Source organism: Anolis carolinensis, chromosome 3, assembly GCF_035594765.1.
Source record: "Anolis carolinensis isolate JA03-04 chromosome 3, rAnoCar3.1.pri, whole genome shotgun sequence".
Classification (NCBI taxonomy): Eukaryota; Metazoa; Chordata; class Lepidosauria; order Squamata; family Dactyloidae; genus Anolis; species Anolis carolinensis.
In genome coordinates this window covers 91,209,051-91,221,300 of record NC_085843.1, presented here as the reverse complement: position 1 = coordinate 91,221,300, position 12,250 = coordinate 91,209,051, and the positions used below count along the sequence as shown (strand labels likewise).

Sequence of the window (12,250 nt, the reverse complement as noted above, 5' to 3'; positions counted from 1 at the left end):
TGGGAGCATTCATAAAAAAACCTGAGGTTTTTTCCTAAGACATAGTGTAACATCAGAAGCGAGCTAAGCCTCATAGGGAAGAAAGCCACTTGTGAGTAGAAGAGGCTAAGCCTCCTAGGAAGAAACAGTGGGGCCCTTTTTGGGACAGCATGGTGTAGTGTAGTGGTTTGAGAGTTGGACTACAATTGTGGCTTGATTCCCCACTCAGCCATGGAAACCCACTGGGCGATCTTGGGCAAGTCACACACTCTCAGCCCCACCAATGAAACAGGAAATAACACTTTCAAACCAGGAACAGATTTCTTTATTCAGAGGCTGATGGCCATCTGTCAGGAGTGATTTGATGGTGTACTATGATTTCTTTTCCTGGGTGATAAATGTCATTTCCTAATTGATTCTGTCATAGAAACATGACAAAACTGCCTGAACTTTGTCTTTGCACAAGGGACATGGTGCTATGATAGCACATTATGGTTTTCTGGGACACTGTCCACCAATTTAACAAAGTTTCAGCCACAAAAACATTTCTGAAGTAGAACAGTAACGTTCAAAGTAAAGGCAATCCAATGAAACAGGAAACAACACTTTCAAACCAGGAACAGATTTTTGCTATTATTTAAAAAAATGTTTTTTATAAAAACTTTGAAAATTCACCAAAAATCTGAGGATAAGTCAAATGTTCTTAGATTTAGTGAGCTAACAGTGGTATATGTGTTCTACCACTGTAGCAAATTTCATTAGGATAGCTCAAAAAAATGAAGGAGAGAGAAGCCCCTCAATTTTCCCCATGTTTTCCTGCATGCGCATCCGCAATTAACAAGGTACATACAAAGATTTGGAAGTTTCAGAATGTTTTGAAATTTTTGCTTCAAAATTTGGAAATGTCTTTATAAATGAAGCGCCAGCACCCCATACTTCCAAAGCGAGTATTGAACCTTTTTTTTCATGGATCGCACATGCCTATTAGGACTGTTGTTGTTGTGTGCCTTTAAATTGTTTCAGAATTAGAGCCATCCTAAGTCTCAAGTTTAGAGTGGGGGGTTGGGTAAAAGACCTCAAGGGGCTGCATCCAGCCTGCAGGCCTTAGTTTGGGACCTCTGTTTAAAACAGATTTCAATTAGAAATCAAAGGTTTTAGAAAGGAATCCGAACAGAATTATCAGTCTATGAACAGTCAAAGCAGATTGCAAAACAATTAATATTAATTGAAAGAAACTGTATCTTCCCTTTCACAGATATTCACTTGTTCATTTTGTTGGATTATTTGCATATGTTCTGTAAAGTTATTATTTAGTCACAGAGCTTCATGAGCTTTAAAAATGTCCTGTTCAAATGTATATGGCTACTTCAGCAGAAAGAACAACAATGTACATAGGAGGAAAGTATGTAAAGTGAACTAGAAACCATCTTCTATGGAACAGAAGAGGGTTATTTGTGAGGGCAACTATTTCTGTGGGCCCTACATTATGAAGTAGTACAGCCCTCTAAGAACATTATACAATGGGTGTCAAAAAGCCTCTTGATTATTAATATATATATGGAAATACTTTATTATTCAGGTGGTCAGAACAGGGATGGGCAGGCATAAGACTCCAAACACTCCATTTATCAAATTCTTGGAGAAGGTCTCACATGTTAATGTATCAAAATTAGTGTCTTTAAAAGGGTAAATTAAAAGGTATCCTGGATCCCAAAGCTTCTGAAGGCTTGTAAATCTTCAGGGAGTTTCTGAAGGTCCAATTCCCCATTTCAGGACCAAAATTGGATTTAGTGATGGAGAGGCTTGGGGCCTTGAAGGACTTTTGCAAATCATCTATAGCCTGTAGGCCACAGTTGTCAATGTTAGCAAAATAGAAATTATTCTCTTGAAACAAATTGATGCTTGGAATCAACCTTGAATATAATATCTAATGCCCTTCTACCTTACATCCTGCTGGCACTGCCATTCATACTCCAGAGGCTATATTTCATCTCATAAGAGCAGTGGAGGTGATACATTGTTAGATCAAATTGAATTCATCATTACATTGCATAAAACGTCCATGACCTTGTTAGAGCATTTAAAGTGTGGGGGGTGTCAACAGGCTCTTTCCCCTTTTGCTTAGGAAAGATCAATTGGACATCGCCTTGGAGGTAACATCAAAGTTCTCCAAATAAACCTTTTGTCCTGAACTAAAAATAAAAGAGACTCAGAAGGCAGCTTAGAAGGTAGTTCTATTAGTATTATCAAGTGAGTGTCTCCTCTTTATAAAACCTGCAAGGGCTCTTCAGACCTCACCAGGGGAATATTTTAGGTGACATCAATGAGCAGGTGAATAGTTATTTGCAATATTGACTAGGGACCTCATCCCAAAGTCTGGTGGTGCACATCGAGGGGTGTAAGGAACCTGTTGCCCCACATCACCTGACTTACCCAAGTCACCATCCCATTGGGGGAAATATCCCACGGGTTTCTCCCAGAGGCAGTCCAACATTAAGGCCAATTAAGCCGTTGCTTGTGGCGCAGACCATGCGGGGGCGCTGTCGAGGTGGTGGCGGTGGCAGGCCCAGCCACCCATCCGCCCACCTGCTCTCCCTCACTATCGCCCGCCATCCACCCGTCGATGGGCCTGCGCACGCCTGTCGGGGAGGCTTGAGGTGATGGTTCCCCATCCGGCAGGAAGGACTGAGGGTCCCTCTCTGGCAGAAGTGCGCCAGGGGTCCGGACGTGCCTGCATGTTGTTCTTCTCTCAGGCCTCTTTGTGGGGAAGCGGGTGTGGTAGCAGCGGCACCTGCATGCACAAGTTAAGAGGACTTACCTGAAATTTCTGGGAACCTTTTGCAATTTCAGGTTTATGTTTTAGCTAATCTTCAATTGCTCTTTTGCTTTTCAGCATACATAGAAGACGTGGCAAGATGTGTAGACCAAAGCAAGCGATTGATTATTGTAATGACTCCAAATTATGTGGTGAGAAGAGGCTGGAGTATCTTTGAACTGGAAACAAGACTTAGAAACATGTTGGTTACAGGCGAAATTAAAGTGATCCTGATTGAATGCAGTGAACTCCGGGGGATTATGAACTACCAGGAGGTTGAGGCCCTGAAGCATACTATCAAGCTCTTAACTGTTATTAAATGGCATGGCCCTAAATGCAACAAGTTGAATTCCAAATTCTGGAAACGTTTACAGTATGAAATGCCTTTTAAGAGGATAGAACCCATCACACATGAGCAGGTTTTAGATGTTAGCGAGCAGGGGCCCTTTGGGGAACTGCAGACAGTCTCAGCAATTTCCATGGCTGCTGCTACCTCTACTGCTCTTGCCACTGCCCATCCCGACCTGCGCTCCACCTTTCATAACACATACCATTCCCAGATGCGCCAGAAACACTATTACCGAAGCTATGAATACGACGTACCTCCTACTGGCACCCTGCCTCTTACCTCAATAGGTAACCAGCATACTTACTGCAACATCCCTATGACACTTATTAATGGGCAGAGGCCACAGACAAAAACTAACCGAGAGCCGAATCCCGACGAGGCTCATACAAACAGTGCAATCCTGCCACTCTTACCACGGGAAACCAGTATCTCAAGTGTCATTTGGTGACATCAGTGCAAGGGGGAATTTGGCCCCCTTGTGTAGAAATGAAGTCTGCAGTCTGGTGCCTGGAACTACATCCTCGACTGCTGCTGTTACACATGCATTACAATCTATGAAATATGAGGAAAAACAGGGTCTTGTACATATGTTTTTTGCAAAATTCCTTTGTAGCATCAGTCTTCCTGTTTTACCCATGTCTCTTGCCATTCACATTTTGACTTTGTTTTATATGTCATTGGGATTTGTATATTTACATTTTTAAACAAAAGAGGGGAATGAAGAGACTGCTGTATAGGAAAAAAATACCTTTTGCTTCATTAGTATAGTTTGAGTTGCTTGGATTTTATTTTTAACATTTCTTGGAATGCCTGGACAAAATTCTGTTGAATCCAGATGCACTCTCTGTTTTGTTGGTTTACCTAGCCTGATATCCAGAGGCTATGTTTGCAGAAATTCACCGATGTATGTGAGTGAGTGTGAGCACTTGTTAGGAGGACCCTATGGAAAATTCATAGTCCTTTCCTCATTTATTCTCTCACTACAACCCCTATCCCTTTATCTCATCTTTTTTATCACCCCACACAGAGTGAAATTACAGATGGTCTAATTGTCTAACATTTCACATAGTAAATAGTTGTGGGAAAACAAATAAATAAAAATCCCCAGTCTGTATCACTTGCTTCACAATAACCACTATGATCACTATGGAAGATGTAGAAAGAAAATAGGAGTTTCTGTTTTTATTTTGTGAGTTGACTGTATTCTTTTTATAGAGAGAAAACATGTCGACTCAGATTCATTCACTTCCTGAGAAAGTGTTGGATGTGTTTGTGACTCTTCCCACCCTCCTTTTGTGGGGGTTTCATTGCTTTCTTTTCTTGCTTTAAATTCTTCAAATAAGATTATTTACATTTGTCAGACAAGTAAGGCAATAGGCACTGAAGTGCACTAAATCCCACAGAGATTTATGGTGATGGCTTCCAAACCAAAGGAAAGCAGAAGGACAGAATCTAATATAGTTTGTCACATTGTATTAAAAAAAAAAAGAAATGCTGTCTGTTAAGAAGTATGAGAATACTTGTTTGCAGCCAATTTTTGAGTCCTCGTGTATATTAAAATTTGGTCATCAACTTTTCTTTTCACAGATATATCCAGAATTCATACCCTCCAATATTTCACAGGTAAAAACTGGGACATATGTGGCCAAGAATCACAGTGTGGTCAAGATATCAAAGGTTATTAATATGGAAAACACACTAACCTAGAGATGATGCATCAGTTTGCTTTTGCCTGTGTGTACTGGGAAGGGCAAGATTCCTCTCCTTCCTTCTTCCCCTACTGTGCTGAGTACAAATTACTTTGGGCACTCTAAACTCATTTTTCAACAACTGAAATAATCTGATGAGAAAGATGGAAAGTGGGAGGAAGAGACAGAAACTGGGGTATTTTATACGAAGCTGAAAAAGTGGGATGACAGTGAATTAATTGTTACTGACCCTGAAAAATCAGGAGAGTTGGAGGGTATGAGAACTTAGCATACTTTTTAAATTCATTTTTTGAAAGCTTGTAATAATAATTTAGAAGTTATTTTAAATTCTAAGGTTGTTTAACAGAGATCTCAGGAGGTTGCAAAAGTAAATACCAACAAACATCAATATTTTATACAAGATTAATATTTAAATCAGACCCAGAAATGTTGGAAACAATTAATGTTATTGAATAAAATAAACTAGTTTTATTTTAAATGTATGATTTCATCTTTAAAAAGTTGCAGAAACAGCATGCATCTTGGCTTTGGGAATTATTCTTTGCTTCATGCTCAGGAGTGAATTTTGCCTATATTCAATGCAATGAGAGTTTGTCAACGAAATTAACATAATAAGGATTTATGTCTTCATTCACTTAGTGCAAACACAATCTGCATTAATAACTACACAAACTGGCAAAGCAGCTATCTTTCGTATAAGAACATCCAAGGAAAAATACTAGAGTATTAGATTAATATATCAATAGAATATTGGGAGCTCATTTCTAAATGTGGAAACTGATGCAGTAGAACATTAATGTTCAGAGGAGAATGTCAACAAAATGCAAGAATATAGCCACTGGCAACATCTATTTGAAAAGACTGATGCCGCTTCTATTGGAAAGAATTTTCCTAAACAGCTGAGCATTTATGACCACTCTAACGGATACTATGTGTTTTGCACTACTTGTCATCCTTTTTAAAAGTTCATTGATATTTTTGGTTTAGATAAAACAGAATATGGTAAAATAATGTGTAACCTACTTTATAGGAATATGTGTGGCCTCTGTACTTGATGTATAACCAATCCCATGCTGCAACTAGCAAAAAAAAAAAAAGAGAAACATCTGCAAACAAGGAACAAAGATATCTAGGATATGCATTAACTTTTATTTACCTAATGATATTTATTTCTGTGACAAATGCTCAGGTCTTTTTCTAATAACCTGTTAAATTTGTCAGTTGTACTCACCTTTTCTTCCACTCTTAAAAAATCCCTGGACACATGTGCCAAATAATTCACACCAAGCAAATAAAGCTGCCAAGACTGAAACAATATGAAAGCCACTTTGCACAGTTTATTCTTTTAAAATTAAGATGATAGTTATTTATTATATACACCTGCCAGGTATTCCTTAATGGCCTTTAGACAAGATTCCAGATCTCAGATCTTCCTTTCCAGATATTTTACCACTTAAATCTGGATTGTGCAGTAAGTAGAAAACATTGTAATCTGACCACAGTCACATGGTAGACATTAGCAAGATTGGTTTCTTTTTCTTCCTTTTAAAATAGTTCCAACAATAATAGTTATTTTCTTCTATTTTTCATGTAGATTTAAGCACTTTGAATAGCATGATTCAGGGATTGATGGATACTATTTGATATTCACATTACTTAAAGATTTTTTTATAATGCTTTGTCAAATTATTAAATAAAAACAAACAAATGAGAAATAAATTGAGTGTGTGTGAGAGACAGAGACACTAAATAATTGGAGAAGTCCAAATTTGGCTTCAGAAACATTCCACCCAAATATTCCTCTTCTATAAACAGCACTGTGTGAGAAATAGTAAAGGAACTGTCAAATGTTCACGTACTACTCAATGTTCAACTAAAGTTCTGTTAGAACACAAAATAAAAAGAAAAAATGCCCTAGCTCCTGGGCTCTATCCTTATTTATTGGGAAAGGAGGAGGGAAGGGATGATGTCGTAATTTTTCAAAATTTATGTGGAAATTGAAGTTCAAAAGTCACCCATAAAAATGCATCTAGATATGGACTGTCAGTGTTTACTGGTCTAGATAGATATGTATTGCTTATGAAGCATTTGCAGGCATTCCCTTGACCACTGAAGGACCAGAATGGTGGAGAAGATAGCCTTTTGGTTTCATCTGACAGGACTTTTCTTAATTTAATGCAAAACATGCTTCACTTCAATTACATTTGTATGTGATCAAGCTGGCTAACATAGTCGTAAGACAAAAGATATTTCTCTGAATCAAAATCAATAACCAAATTGTGATCATATCCATTATGAAAATAGCTGCATAATTTTAGTTCCTGGTCAACTCCTTCCATGCAGGTAGGATTTTTCAAAATCTGTGAACATTTACCATCTACTTTGATTTCCTAATTGGCGGCATAAAAAATATTCAAGTGATAGATGTATTAACAAAAAGCTATTTTATACAACTGTTACTGGAGACATAAAAGTCATAAGGAAGAGAAAAATGTGATACTCGTCTTCTGCTTATGCACAATGAGTTCAGTCCCGATTTTTACTAATAAAAGAAAGTAGAGGGCAGCAATTTCCATACCTTTCTCCATCGCACTAAGCATTAGAAAAAGCTGCTATATGCAATACCATGAAAGGTGAAAAGGTAAAAGGATGGAGTACCTAAAGATAGTATATAAAGAGAAAACAAAGAATCCCAATTAAAAAGAAAAAGAAGATACATGACCCCTCTCAACCACATTAAATGATCACCCTGAGAGATGAGAGATGAACCAGCAGAGAAATGAATCAGTAAACCTTAGGCCATAAAGTGAACCCAACAAAAGAGCATGTGTCGAATGTGTCAAAGGCTGCAAAGATCTCAAGGAGAAAAAAAGACTTTTGACTTGGCCTGAAGAAGATCATCTGTGATCATTTGAAAGACGGGTTAACTTTTACATCACAGTATTTGACATATTCGTCACCAAATTTACAAATGGTTGTCTCATGCGGATAATAGACCATATTATAAAATGTAACTATCATAAATACAAATATGTTGTATTCTACACAAAAAATAACATGTGGAAATTTTGCATAGTCTTGGAAAACCAAATAGCTATCCTACCACATGATAATAAGACCAGACACAAGTTATGGAAAAAAATGAGGGCAACTTTATAAATTCAACTTTATTTTTAAAAAAATGTTGATGAGCAAAGCTACAGGAAAAGCAACTTGGTATGGAAGTAACTGGAGTGATAGAGTCAATCTCCCTGGGGTGATGCACCATAGCCCCAAGCTGAATCCCTGAAATTCAGAGTGCTGCTAGGCCAGCTATAAACTGGAAGGCTGGCCAGAGGCAAGAAGCCACCAAGCCACACAGTGAGTGCAAAGGTCCAGAGATAAGAGTAGAGGGAAGCACTATCTGAAAGCCTGCTTATGTCATAAATATTACCATAAGGTAAGTTTATCATGAGGTTTGGGAAGAATTTGTTTAGAGGAAGTTCTCCTTTGTCTTCTTCTGAACCTGAAAGAATGTAACTAGACCAAAATGACCCAGTGTCCTCATCTAGCACTCAATTTAATACATAACACTGATGGAGAAGCACCTGGATACCTATTTAAAAGCTGTGTAAGAATTCCTAGAGACTTCCAGGAGATCTGTGTGAAAGAACTGAGGATTTTTTTTAAAAAAAAACAATCTAGGGTAGCCCAAGTGTCTCACTTTGCTATCTCAGATTTATAGGTTCTACACTTGCTAGCCCTAATGATCACCAATGACTAATAAATTGTAGAAGATAACATCCACACTGATTGGGTCTTATTCACTGGTGGAATTCTGTAGTCATTAGTATGATGCATAAATCCAGGTTGAGGCCAGAGGGGGACTAGCAGAGTGGATGAAGGTAGTAGTCAATGCCTCCTTGGAACAGGGCAAAATTCCAGCCTGCCTATAGGAGGCAGTTGTGAGTTATTTTGTCCCCCATTCTGTTTACCTAATACCTGAAACCACTGGTAGAGATCATCTGGAGTTTTGGAATGCAGTGCCGCCTAAATGCAGATGAAACCTAACTCTACTACTCCTTCACACCTAAAGCCAAGGAAGCTTTCCTGACCCTAAAGCAGTATCTATCATCAGTAATTGACTGGATGAGGTCAAACAAATTGAAACTTAATCCAGACAATACAGAGGTGCCCCTGGTCAATCGGAAGGCAGATCAGGGAATAGGGATCAGCCTGAAGACACAGGTCTACAGTTTTGGGTCCTCCTGGACTCAGCGTTGAACCTGGAGGTATCAGTGGTGGCTAGTAGGGCCTTTGCACAATTAAAACTTGTGCGCATTCTTTGAGAAACCAGATCTGGCCACAGTGGTACATACCTTAGTTACATCCTGCCTGGATTACTATAGCATACTCCACATGGGGCTGCGTTTGAAGAGTGCTTGGAAACTTCAATTGGTCCAAAGAGCTACACAGCCAGGTTGTGAACTGGGGCTGGCTGCAGGGAGCGGACAACCCCTCTGTTGCAGCAGCTCCACTGGCTGCCAGTTTGTTTCCAGGTGCAGGTTATGCCCTTTAAAGCCCTAGATGACTCAGGTCTAGGCTATTTGGTTGACCACATCCCTTTGTACGAACCTGCCCAGGCCCTGAGATCTTCAGGAGAGGTCCTACTTCTATCTCAAGCTTGGTTGGTGGGAATGAGAGAACGGGCTTTCTTGGTAGCTGCTCCACAACTCTGGAACTCCCTGCCCAAGGAATCCAGAATGCCCCCTCCCTGATGTCCTTCTGGCAGCAGGCTATTTTTTTATTTATTTAGATAGGGTTTTAAAGAAGACTTTTTAAGATTTCAGGGATTGCTTTGGTTTTTAGTTTGAATATGAATTTATTGATTTTAACTGAACTTTAAAATACCCATTATATTTAATTCTCTTTAAATGTTTATGCATTTGTAGATTTTAAATTGGACTGAAATATTTTTAATGTAAGCCATTTTGAGTCTCCTTGTGGAGAGAAAAGGCAGTATATAAATAAACATAATAAACATAAAAATAAAAATAATAATAATAATAATAATAAATATTTCAAATATAAGCTAAATTATAACTACTAGAGGAACCAAGGGATCTACAGCAAAATCCTCTGCTTGTTTACACAGATGTAAAGATTAATATGATTGCTACTTGTGTAATTATTAGTACCTGCTATATATGCCTCATAAAATAGTAACCAACAAAAAAAATCAGAAGGTAAGTTTTGTTTGTTTTGTCAAATTGATTTTGATGATCAAAAAATTTTAAAAAAAGAAAACATATGGTTGTTATTGCTTTTTAACAGTGAGCAGTTTTCTATGGTTAATTTTTAATGGCTTAGCTTTGATACATTACAGATGCTTTAGAGCATGTGTTCAAGTAGTCACCAGATGGGCAAAAAGTCTAGCCACTTTTGATTAAAAATCTGTCTCCACTACATAGTAAATCAAGTTCACTGTTAGTAAACAACCAGTAGGAAAATGCTGACTATTAAGTCTATTTAATACAAAATATGCTGCAGATAAAAAATTGGTAAGCAATATTTTAGAATATAGACCATTCTAAATTTGATGTGATAAACTAGGGAAGTATTCTTTGGTTTTTGCTCTTTGCTCTTTGCATGAAGATGGCTAGAATCATCTTACAGAGATAACAAGTGTGTAACCTATAATTACACAATTGCAACTCATTGGTATTCATGATCCTTACATATTTGCTAGTTTAGGACACACATAGGAATGGTGAAATCCCACAATTTCCCACTAGTTTTGCCAGTCAACAACAACAACAACAACAACAACAACAACAACAACAACAACAACAACAACAACACAGTACAATTAACAGATTTTGGAAAGTACTAAATGCATCATTTAGCAAATATTTTGTTCCAATTTGATATTCATTAGATTGCAGCTCATAGAAATATCATCTAGCACTTCGCCTAGTCCTAAATGTCTAAATGATACTTAATATCAGTTTTGTTAATAAGTTTCAATGTACACATTTCATTTTTTTCAGTTGCAAATCTTCTTTTTTTAATTAATTTTTATTGAAAGGTTTCCCAGCAACTCCATACAATTCTTATAACAACAAAATTTCTCATTTCTCAATACCATAAAACACATGTAAGACAACAAGGGTATCTAATGGGAAGGGGTGAGGGGAGAAATAAGGTATCAATACACAAGTTGAAAAGGAACAAAAAGAAAAAAAAACAGGGGGGGGGGGAATTGAAAAATAATAACAACAACAAAAAAAAAGAAAAAGAAAAAATCAACAGCCACAACGCAAAAACAACCGCATCAAAGAAAGAGTTTACATGTAAACAGTTGCTAGATATATCCTTTTACTTCCAGAGCTCCGGGTGTGGTCCTTTTGATTTTCTTTGAGTCATATATTTTTATTTTGAAGTTAAACAAGTTTAACTATCTTTACTTTATACTATTATCCGAGGGACTTTCTTTAGTCCATCCTTATATAAACATTTATTTTTTCTTTTTGTAAAAATGCCTTCATGGGTTTCCAGTCCGTTTTATTTGATGTTCTTTCCTGAGCTAGTTTTTGTGTTAATAAGTCCATATTCATTACGTCCATTACTTTATTGAGCCATTTCTCCATGCTAGGTACTTCCTTTGTTTTCCATACTTGTGCGAGCACTATTCTCGCCGCCGTGGTGAGGTAAAATATTAATCTATCGGTGTTATTGTCTATTTGCCCGCCTGTAATTCCTAATAGGAAGCATTCTGGCTTAAACTCAATTTCTTTTTGTAGGATTTTTGTCATTTTTTAATGTATTTCTCGCCAAAATTTCTTGATTTTCTTACATTCCCACCACATGTGTATAAAAGTCCCAGTGTGCTTTCCACATTTCCAACAGTTTCCACTGTTTTTCCCTTTATTGATTCTGGCAAGTTTATTTGGTGTCAAATACCACATGTGGAACATTTTAAACCAGTTCTCCTTTATTTCTGTAGCATAAGCCCACCTCAGTTTTTTCCCCCATATTTCTTCCCATTGACCTAGATAAATTGTGTGTCCTATCGCATTGGCCCATTTTATCATTACTTCTTTTATCTGGTCTTTCTCTTGAGCCCAGGTAAGTAATTGTTTGTATAGTATTCTTATTTGTTTGGTGTTAATTTTCAGTATTTTGTCCCAAAGTTTTTCTGTTGTTTCAAATCCTCTTTCTTTGTCTTCCTTGTATTCCTCTCTAATCTGCCAATACTGAAGCCAGTTAATGTTTGGGTCTATTTTTTTAATTTCTTCATATGTTTTTAGTTTTGCCTCTTGGTTAGTTAGTATTAACATTTGTTTATATGTTAACCATTTCTCACTGGGTGTTTCTCTTCTGTGGTTTGCTTCTATTGGAGAGTACCACATTGGGGTT

General features: G+C 37.4%; 1 protein-coding gene across 4 annotated transcripts in view; it reads left to right on the top strand.

The window, feature by feature from the left end:
* The window catches only part of il1rapl1 (interleukin 1 receptor accessory protein like 1), a 1,149,188-nt gene extending 1,142,419 nt beyond the window's left edge, over window positions 1-6,769 (top strand). For 2 of the 4 annotated variants that reach the window (XM_062977208.1, XM_062977207.1), the window contains exon 12: window positions 2,873-6,769. In XM_062977208.1, coding sequence (XP_062833278.1) covers window positions 2,873-3,591 — 719 coding nt within the window. In that variant the 3' untranslated portion in view covers window positions 3,592-6,769. The remainder of the gene's footprint in view (window positions 1-2,872) is intronic. The other 2 variants (XM_062977210.1, XM_062977209.1) reach the window with 1 other exon arrangement.
* The last annotated feature ends 5,481 nt before the right edge of the window (window positions 6,770-12,250 follow it).